Raw genomic sequence first — 10,792 nt, forward strand, 5'->3', positions numbered from 1 at the left:
ATGGAGAAAACAACTTTTTCTCCGCGCCTTGCTCTCGGAGCTTGCTGCAGTCGTTTCAGCCGAAATCACAATCAAGCAAAATAGAAGTTGCATGAGGCCGGAGCCCGCCGCGCTCTGCCACCAAAACTACATGCCAGACTAAAAACCGGCAGCGGGACGGAGCTGGCTCTGGGGGCGGCTGGGGGTCGGGGGCTGCGAGGGAGGAAGGCCAGGCGCACCCCGCTCTGAGACCCCCGGGCCGAGCCCCGCGGGCAGGAGTAGCCGAGGCGGCCCCGGTCGGGAGACGGTCTGTCACCCCGGGACTGGGCGGGGGCTATCCGCCCGCCCTGCCCGCCGCTCCCCCGTCCGTGTGCGTGGCGGCTCCCCGCGGCAGGGAGCGGGGCCGTCCCCGTGTGCGTGGCGGCTCCCCGGGGCGGGAGCCGGGGCGTGGCGGGGAGCGCGGCGCTGCCCCGGCCGGCGCCCCCGCGGTCCCTCCTTCCCTCCCTCCCTCCCTCCCTCCCTCCCTCTCTCGGCCGCTCCCGCTGCTCCCGCTCCGCGCACGACGGCGGCGGCATCCCGCCATGTCGGCCGCCAAGCACCGGGGCCCTAAGGGGGGCAGCCCGCCCGCCGCCGCCAACGAGCGGGGCGCGCAGCCCGGCGGCGCCGAGGAGGCGGCGCCGAAGAAGCCGGCGGCGGCGGCGCACGGTCGGGGCGGCAGAGCCGCGGCGGGGGGCGGAGGGGGCCGCTCCGGCGCTGGCCCCCGCCGCGGCTGGGCGCTGCTGCTGGGCGCCGCGGTGGTGCTGGGCGCCGCGCTGCTCGCCGGCTGGTACGTGCGGCAGCTGCGGGAGGAGGTCGGGCGGAGCGCCCGGGAAAGGGAGGCCTCCGGCCGGCAGCGGCAGGAGCTGGCTGCCACCCTGGACTCCGTGGTGCAGAAGGTAGCGCGGCGCCGGGCACCGTCGGGGGGCGGGTGGGATGGCCCGCGGGGCCGCTCCGCGGTGGGGGCGCCGGGAGAGGGCGGGCTGGGGCGCGGGGAGCGTCGGGGAGCTCAGAATTGCTCGGCGGGGCGGGGGGCAGCAGCCGCCCCTGCAGGAGGGGAGACGAGGGGGTTCACCCCTTAAATAAGCAGCCGCGCAGCGCTCCGATAGCCCGGCTTGCGGGAAAGCAAACGTGTCCCATTCCCTCTCCTCTCCCCCTCCGTGCTCCTTTCGTAAAGATGCTTTCATGGCATTAGAGGGACAAATCGAGTTTGGGCCGCGGTTTTTCTGAGCGCCTGCAAACGTGGCCTCGGTAAATCGAGAAATCCCTGGCAGGCAGCGCGGAGCGGGGCCGGGGCGGGACCCTGCGATGGGCGGGCGGGCGGCCCCCGGGACAGCCCGCAGCGGCGGCCGCAGTCGGCTTTTTGGCCAGCTTGCTCTTCCAGGGCTTGGGTGTGAAGCCATTTTATGTAGTGCAGTCAGCACGCTTACATGTTGGCAGCAGCGCAGACCTGCAGTTTCGAGAGCCTGCTGGCGGTAATTTCATATCGTCGACTGTCGCGAATCATTTAAAAGCGAGTGCGGCAGATGGGCTGCTCTTTGTGGCCGCGTTGAGCGGGCAGGTGTGGGCGCCAAGGGAGATGGTGCGGCAGCGCGGTTGGACGTGGCAGGATCCTGCCTCGACTTCTCCAGGCGCTCTAGAAAACAAAACCTTTGCCAGCTTTACCGAACGGCAGAGGCTGTGCCAGAAATGCTGCTCCTGCCATACTCTGCCTTCGGCCGAGGGAGCAAGACTCGCGGTGTCCATGGCAGTCCAGGACCGTGGAAGAGCTGTGAAGTTGTTGGCAGAGGGTGTGGCTCAAGCAAAGCAAAAGAATTGCTCATTTCCCTTCTCATTTTTTTTCACTCAGGTCTTGCTAGCCCCCGAGCTAGAGTTTCAGAAAGGGCACTGTCCATCTGGATATGTCTTAGGTTGCCTAAAACCTTTAAAAAATGGCGTATGTGAAGGAATATCATCAACATATAATCAGGCTGCTGTCTAGGAAGTACGTAAATTGGTTGGAAAGCAGTATGTAAAGTTATGACTGAGTCAGATCAAAGAAAAGGAAGTTCTTGCCTCAGCTTGACTGCTTTCTGCACAGCGAGCCGTACAGATTCCCCATGCTCCCAGCAAGCTTGGGCCCGGGCCAGCGGCACGGGGGACGGGGCGGTGGGACGGGCGCTGGCAGAGATCCTCCGGCTGTTCTGTGGTGCTCCCAGAAGCGTGGCAGCCTGCACACGTGGAGTTTGTAGGGTCAATCTCGGTGTTTCCTCTCCCTGAACAAGAAGGAGGAAAAGGAAAACTTGTATGAGGGGGGAAAAGGGTTGTAAAATGCCAAGCTATAGTGTCGTTTCTGAAGCTAATTTTAAATTCTGGGTTTTTTTCCTAACTGATGACTGGACTGCTATTTGAACTAGCGAGGGTTGTTTTTTCCTAGTTTTTATGGCATTTTTGCAGACTCTTGTATGAGGGAGGACATTGCAATGGCAGGACATACAGGACGCAAGATGACAATACATGATTATAGAACCCAGATGTATATGCAATATATAAGCCCTTCCAAGCAGAGGAATGGGTACGATTTGCTGCCTTCATCTCCATGTTGTTGCAGAAAATCCTAGGTATACGTTACATATTCTAGGAGAGATGTATATATATACCAGGAGTTTATAAATAGTTTGTTTCAAAGAGAACTGAAACTATTTGCCTGTGTATAGCAGATGGCTGATGTTAGACATATACACAGTAGTGCAAGAATGAAAGGTGGGGGATGAGATCACGCAGAGTTTCAGTGTAACCCTTGAAAGCTTTGCTTGCTGTGGTTTAGTTGTCTTCACAGAAGAATGTACTTGGGGGAGAGGAGACCAGGCTGTATTTCATTGCTTTACAAAAGTAGGATCCTGCGTTGTACTTTCGGAGCGCCACCACCACAGGCAGCTGTGTGGAACTGGCTTTCCCCTTCAGTCTTTTACTGCAGAGAGCTCCTGTCAGGAGTAAGCGTTATATAAACTCATCTGCTTTACACATCAGCAGTAGGAGGAGAAAGGAAATGATGTGGAAGTTAAATCTTTAATATAGCACAATTCTCAGAGAGGCCAAGGTCGTTTGGTGTTTGAACACAAGATAGTATCACCAGTTAGAGAAGACTTAGTCGTTAACTACAAACATATTTTTATGTGCTATTTATGACGTTAAACCTTTAAGGGCTATGGTTTCAAACCTTACCAGCCATGAAAACCGAACAGGCAAGCTTACACGTAGGTACACACACAAACCAACTGTGTAGTGAATATGAACTATTACTTTGAAGTTGTGAGCTTTACCCCTCTCGTGCAAGGGATTTGTTTGATTTGGGCCCTGGTGGCTCTTGGTTAGGACAGATCAGATTAGAAGCTGGTCTAATCTGAAGACCTCAGTCCATTTTATTACATCAGAGCTCTCTGATCGTCAAGTGGCTGGCCCAGCTGGAAGTGTAGGAGAATAGCTTCAAGTTACACCACGTGCATTGCCCAAATGCAATGGAGGAGCAGGTATAAAGTACTCACGCTGCAGAGGGGTGGGATCCCTCTCTGTCAAACCTACAGCAGTGGAGACCTCCTGGCCCTCTGGTGATTTCTCCTGGGCATTTCTGATGCTTTTTCTTAGATTAACATTTGAAGATGGTTAATTGCAAATATGAATTTGGTGATTTGGTTGGAATGCGTGAAAGAAAAATAAATTTTGTCATAAGAGGGGGAGGAGAACTTACCTGTCCCATCCTTCTAGATTTCTGAAGTCCATTTATAGTGATATAGAAAAAGCTGTCTGTGTGGAAAAAAGTCAGAATGAATGGCAGTGAAGCTGTAATGAAAATGAGGTTGGTAAGTCAGGGTAATGGCTGCTGTCCTGCTGCAATACCTATGGTAGTGCTACCTGCGCACCCCCTGCCCCAGCTCATTTCTCGTTTTGTATGGGAGCACTGGAGAATACAAGTATAGGGGATGGAAAGTCATTACAAACCTTTCCGCTTAAGTCACCTATATGGGTGTTCTTCAAACTGCGGTGATCTGTTGGAGCAAGGGCGAATTCTACAACCCTTCCACAGTGTAGACTCCCATGAAAACCAAAGAGGATTCAGCCTGGGATTTAGTCTTGCGAAAATACATGTGAATAACTTAATTTCTAATTAGTAAGTCTATTAGGTCTTTTGAGATTAATTTCTAGGTTCAGAGGCTCAGTGGGAACTGCTGGAGTCTCTTTCAGTGAAAAAGGGAAAGAAAAAATAAGCAGCTCTGTATATTTCTTTCTAAGAGCATATAAAATATACTTCCTTCTATTTATAAAATAAAACCACCCCTCCAGCTGTGTATCTAATCAGTAAACATGGCAGCCCATGTGGCATGACTGATTAATATACCCCTCAGACACAGGGAGTAGTAGCATGAGGCAAGGCAACTTGCATTACTCAGCACTTGCCATCCTGCCAAAGCCTTGAGGTATTTTCTACATGATGGATTCCTGTTGCAGCCAGTGGGAGTTCTTGCCTTGCTTTACAAAGTTTAAAAAAATACAACCCACACACAGAGAAAAAGATTTCTCCACACTCTTGAGACTAATATTCTGCTTGGCCTCAAAATTAAGTAAGGCGTGCTTCCCTGTTGGTGTGTCTGGATCTTACCTTTAAATGTGAGAGTAAATGAATGTGGTGGTCACTCACCCCTTCACCTTTTCCCTCCTGCTGCTGCTAAAACCAACTGTAGTTTTTGTAATTGGGAAGCTTAACAGCGTGCCTGATCTAGTGGTAACAGCTTTCTGTATTAACCTGAGATAGATGCAAGTCAGCCTGCTGGGCAGCTGCTATGGCTTTGTTCTCTGCCTGCGCCCATACGTGTGCCCCTGTTCACTAAGAGCATGTGGGTGTATGCATGTCTGTGAATAATCAGCTACTAAGTATTTAGAACATTAAAGCCTTTCTGTGTTTTTTTAAATCTTAAAAAATAGTTGACAAGAAAAATCCGTGTCTCCGTTGGTGTCTAGGGGCAGCAAAACGTCATGATTACTGCTCCCATTCCCCAGCCATTCCTAGCTCCTCTTTCGCCGTAATGTTTCCTGTTGCTCTTCCTTGTCTACTTTGAAACTTCTTTCATGTTCAGGAATTGGCCTTGGGTATGATTGCCTGCTAAAGTTTAATCCCAGTTTTTCTGTATTCAGAAGCCAATGCCAGATGTTCTTTAGGGTTTTTTTTCCCCCTCCCTTATGGACTTGTGGTCTGTAGAACCAGGAATCATATAGGGGAGGGATGGCTCCGAGGTCTGAATGCAAACTCTGGAGACCGAGTTTGATTTTCAGTGCCACGGATTTCCTGGATCACCTGTGGCAGGTGAGTGAGGCCAAGGATCCTCAGCAGAAGGTACATGTACCTATAGAGCTGTAAGGCTCTAGATGCTGGGCTTTTCGTGCCTCCCGTATCTGGATGCCATAGGGTCACCTCAGGTAGGGAACACGAAGGATTGCAAGGTGATCATTTCATATGGTAACAAGGGCCATACGGATCTTAGACACAAAGGGTAAGGATGTAGGTAAGGATAAAATTGTAAGTGTTAACCATGTGGATTTCTGTTTTAGGTGCGTTCCCTTCAAACTACATTTGGAGAATTTGAATCCATGATGAAAATTGCTCAGCAGAAGCAGGAGGTGACTGAGAAGGCTGTTAAACAAGGGGAGAGTGAAATAAACCGGATCAGTGAAGTGCTTCAGAAGCTGCAAAATGAAATTTTGAAAGACTTATCTGACGGCATCCACATGGTGAAGGATGCAAGGGAACGAGACTTTACATCTCTGGAAAAAACAGTGGAAGAGAGACTAACAGAGCTAACCAAGTCTATAAATGATAACATTGCTGTATTCACTGAAGTCCAGCAAAGGAGCCAAGATGAAATCAACAACATGAAAGCAAAGGTTCATTCACTAGAAGAGGCAGATGTGTATAAACATGAAATTAAGGTGCTAAAAGATGCTTTTGATGAGATGCAAGCATCCATGAAAACCAAAGAGAAGGACATAGAGACCTTGAAGACTACAATAGATTCTATGGAGTCTGATGTGTATACTGAAGTGAAAGAGCTAGTCAACCTCAAGCAAGAACATGAGAAATTCAAAGAGGCTGCGGACACTGAACACCTTTCATTAAAAGCTTTACAAGAGAAAGTTCTGAGAGCTGAGGATTCTATTATGCAGCTCCCTAGTGACATTAAAAGACTTGATGAAGATTTACTGCAAGTTAAAGCCGACCTCAACAAATGGGAAGAAAATGAGCTCTTCAGAAAAGCATTAGAAACTTTTGGGAAGAACAGCGAAGGACTGGAGTCTCGACTGAGGCACATAGAAGACAGCCTGGAGTCTCTAAATTCTGTTGCTGCTCAAAACAGTGAAAAGTTGCAATCTTTCCTTTCCAAGGAGGCAGAATACGAAAATAAGCTCAGTACCCTAGAACAAAGCATTACTGCTCTTCAGGGGATCTCAGACATGGACATAACTTCAGTCACAGACATTCTGAAAAATCTTGGTGAATCACAGACCTCGCTGTACAATGACGTGGAAAACTTGAGGAGAAGCATCAGTGACCTGCCATCCTCTGGTGCTCTTCAGGATGTCCAGAAGCAAATTAGTACTTTGTTGGATCAAGGAACTCTTCAGACAGATCAAGCACATTCTCAAGGCTATCTTGAAAAATTTTCTTCTGTGGAAGGCTCTGTAGATGAACTGAGATCTTCTGTCAGCCAGGTTGATACCGATTTGAAAATGATAAGAACGGCAGTGGATAGTTTAGTCTCCTACTCGGTGAAAATTGAAAATAATGAGAACAACTTGGAGTCTGTGAAGAGCTCAATAGATGACCTGAGGAATGATCTGGAAAGGTTGTTTGTGAAAGTAGAAAAAATACATGAAAAAGTTTAGGCAGCAGTGCTCCTTGTGCAAATAATGGATTAAGGAGAATAGCTTTTGTATGCCCAGTTTTTTACTCTTTTTAAAAGCAATTTGATACCTCCAAAGAGAATAAGAATACTTTAATAATAGAGACAGTTCTGCTTATTTCCTTTATTTCTCTTTTGTGTAGTGTTTTTGTTTTTTAATTTTGTTTTAAGAAAACATGAATTTAGTTGGGGGTTGAGTTTCTAAGGGCAGGGCTCATCTTCTCTATCAAGTTGTACCGCTGTAACTGTAGTGGTGTAACTAAGGCACTACCGCCTCGTTAGCATGGGCACATATTTAATGGCATGAAGGTGTTTCACACTATAACACTAGATATCCCACACAGAAGGGCTACAGCTGTTCTGGTATGAAAAGCATACTGCTGTACACACTGAGAACTTTACTGGTATGTTGTGGTTTAAGAACAAATGAACAAAACTACATCCCTATCTTAAACTGTTTAGACCGGTAGACTTAAGTGTGGACCAGGTTTGAAGCAACTCATCCGTTTCTGTGGTTTGGGACTCAACCATGTGGTCAGTTTACCAGGTGTTAGTTGAGCTGTAATATTATTTCTGTGAGTCCTTAATCTGTACCAAGGAGCTAACAAGGGGTTAGCTGAGCCCCCTGAAGGGAAGGTTTGAGGGGCTAGACCTAAGAGAAGTGTTCCACCCCATGGCTGGAGAAGTTCCTTCTTTGTGATCACAGGCTTCTTTTCCAGCATCTTCAGCTGCTGGTTGCAGAAGATCAGTGCTTAGAAGGGACATCTGAAGGATGGGATTTGTTTCAAGAGGGTACAGTAATATTTTTGTCGTATTTTTGGGCTGTTTACATGATGAGGCTGTGTCTTTCCTGGAAAGGCCTAATTTGTCTGTGATACAGGATTTTCTGTAAAAATGATAATGAATTTGAATGAGGAAAAAGGAGGACTAAAATTGCACCTCTCGTGTTCCATGTATAGCAAGCATGCTAACGATAATAGTACACTCCAAAACACACAAGGGGGAAAATCACCATGAAATCAGCAGAATTGCTTCTAAGGTGTATACATTTCCAAGTTTTCACATAGCTGACAGTGACCTGGACTCTTGTTACATATTCAGGACTTGGTGCCTGATTCTTGTCACCGTTGTCACCAGGTGCCCACCTGGGGCATTGGTAGCAAAGGATCCTTCTAGGAACTGGTTGAGAGTGAGCAAAAAGTATTGTAATTCTCTAGATGTTCATTTAAAAACAACTTCCTCATGGAATTTGCTTGGTTTTCTGCCTTTTTGGAAAGGATTTCTGAGTTTACTTTTGAACTTTATCCAAAGATTTGGTAAAGGGGTGTGTACACGGATACCCTGGAAATACGTTGTGCGCATCATGCCCACCTCAGCCTGCACTAGACAGATCCGTGGCTACGTTAGAAAAATAATTCCTACAAACAGCAAGTGGTGTGTTTGTGGGAACAGCGCAGGTGAAAACGAGTTCTCCTCGGTAAGTAAGATACTGGACCATATCTAGTGTTGTTCCCACTGTAAATAGGAAATAATTGCTGGCAAAGAAAGAGGGACCCATGGCATTAAGGTAACTTGTCACTGTTGGAACTGCACTGTTCTTTGTTGACTTCTAAAGTTCTTGAACAATGTTGTTTAGGTTACTGTGAAATGAACTGTATGGCTTATTTGCGATATTTTTAATACATAATAAACATTTGGAATATTCTTTGCACCTTCTTTTGATTGCTGCTTACTTAACGTTGTGTGTGCCAGGATGCTTCCAGTGGGGTACAGGAAAGAGCTTGGGGGAAGAACTAGATGTCATGCAGCCTTATATACTTGTTCTCAGCTTTCATAGGGGCACATGGAGGCAGTCCTATCTGTTGTGGTTACAGAGGAACTCTTGAAAATAGGATTTGAGCTGCTTCGATGCTGTGGTATTGACCGGAGTGCACAGAAGTCTGAGATGTGAGGTGTGAAATAGGTGATTTATGCAATGAATGAACACCATGTCAGACACCGCGAGCAATGCCTTGGTAAGACTTTCTGAATGCCCGAAGCATGAAGAATGGAAATAATGTATAGAAAGGACTTACATAGTCTTTCTGAAGTGGCTGCTCCCTTTGGATAGCTTTGAACACTGGATTACAAGGCCCGTATACTTGATAGCATCTTCATGAAGGATGCCTGGCTTTCAAACCTTTGGAAAGGGAGGTTTCATTTTGATTGCCCCCAAAGATGACCCCAAGCTTGCCATACAAGCAGCAATGGAATGACGAGCCGAATCTTGTTTCCCCCGTACTGCTTATAATGTTCGTAAAGAGTGTGGGCATCATCACATCCTGGCAGTTCCTGAGGCCAAATTTGTAGAGATGGGTAATATCTGTTATTAGACTACCTAGATGTTCAACAAAACAGGTGAGCATGCAAGCCCTTCCGTCCGAATCAAATTTGACATAACCTGTTGACCAGGTTGACCTGAAGCTGGTGATGGCATGCAGTGGCTTTAAAGAGTAGTAGCAGCATGATGAGGGAACTTAAAGCTGCTGTAAGGCCAGCAGTTTAGCTGGGCCAAAGTGGATCGCAAAGATTAAATGAAAAATTACTAGTTACACTTCTAGTAACTTAAATTCTATGGCAAACTATTGAAATTACTTATTTGACTACATAAGAATAATAATTCCTAGTAAATAATATGGCTGGAGGCAGGCACAGCGGCAAGGATCCCTTGGTGGGGTGGAGGTTCAGCTTTTATGTTTAGCTTGACAGCCTCATTGAACACAAACCTTTCCTAATTCCCTCATAAATGCTCACAGAGCACATCCAGTCCTAGTCCTGCTCTTTACCCTTGTTTTTACACTTTCCAATAAAAGCAGTGGAGAAGGTGTCAAGCAAGACAGTCTATGTTGCCAGTGTTCTTTTATATTTTTCATGGTTCATCAATAACATGCTGTTACAGTAACAAATATCAACGGAAACTGGCCACCTGATTGATGAGCTATTGATCGAGCCAGTTCATTAACGTTTGTCTTAATTTTCAGCTCTCATATTCTAAATGGAGAAGCCATTAAGCCGAGGCACTGTGGACTCAATCACAGTTGAAAGGGCTTGCCCAAATAGCTACGCTGGCAACCGTGATGGAGATAAATCCTGCGCTGCTGCAGGGACGTGTCCGGGTAGGGCTTCAACCGCTGCCTCAAGTGAAATAACCTGTAACAGCAAGAAGAGTTTCTGGTGGCCTAAATGTGTATGTTAGAGGTTTTATTAAAACATGGATTAGTGATTTAGGCTTTTTACCATCTTATCTGACATAACTCAGCTGGTAGCGTAAACAAAGCTGCAGCGAACTTAAATGACCACAGGAAAAAAGGCTTTCTGAGATGTACAAACACCACGATAGCCAAAAAACACCCAGCGTGGGCCCTCCACTCTACTCGGCACCGCCAAGGACAGTCCCAGTTCGGAGCACTTCAAGAAAGGTGTGGCTGAGCAGGAGAGACTCGCAAAGACAAAAATGATGAAGAGAGGTAAAACGTGCTGTGGAAAAAAAGGTGGAACAATTGGGCCTGTTCAGACTTAAAAAAGCTTTTGCCGCCGAGGCAGGGGGCCGGGAATCCGGCTGAAGGCACGGCCGGGGATACGAGGCACGCTGCAGCCGCCGCGCCGGGGCGGGAGCGGGGCCGGGGCCGGGGCCGGGGCCGGGAGCGGGGCCGGGAGCGGGGCGGGCGGCGGCGGGCGCCCTCCGGTGGCGGCAGCGGCGCGGCTCGGCTCGGGCTGTGCGCCTGTCTGCCCGTCCCTCCGTCTGTCCGACCCGCTGGAAGTCCTTCCCCGGGCAGGGGCAGGGAAGGGGCCCAGCCTGGCGCCTC

At 48.2% G+C, this 10,792-nt stretch overlaps 1 protein-coding gene across 1 annotated transcript; it reads left to right on the forward strand.

Moving 5' to 3' along the window:
• Positions 1–8,653, forward strand: CKAP4 (cytoskeleton associated protein 4). The gene is given in 4 exon segments (XM_054807176.1): positions 1–168; positions 170–466; positions 468–914; positions 5,599–8,653. Coding segments are annotated over 4 exon segments (2,244 nt in total). The 3' UTR covers positions 6,931–8,653.
• The last annotated feature ends 2,139 nt before the right edge of the window (positions 8,654–10,792 follow it).

Source organism: Grus americana, chromosome 1 (assembly GCF_028858705.1).
Source record: "Grus americana isolate bGruAme1 chromosome 1, bGruAme1.mat, whole genome shotgun sequence".
NCBI classification, from domain to species: domain Eukaryota; kingdom Metazoa; phylum Chordata; class Aves; order Gruiformes; family Gruidae; genus Grus; species Grus americana.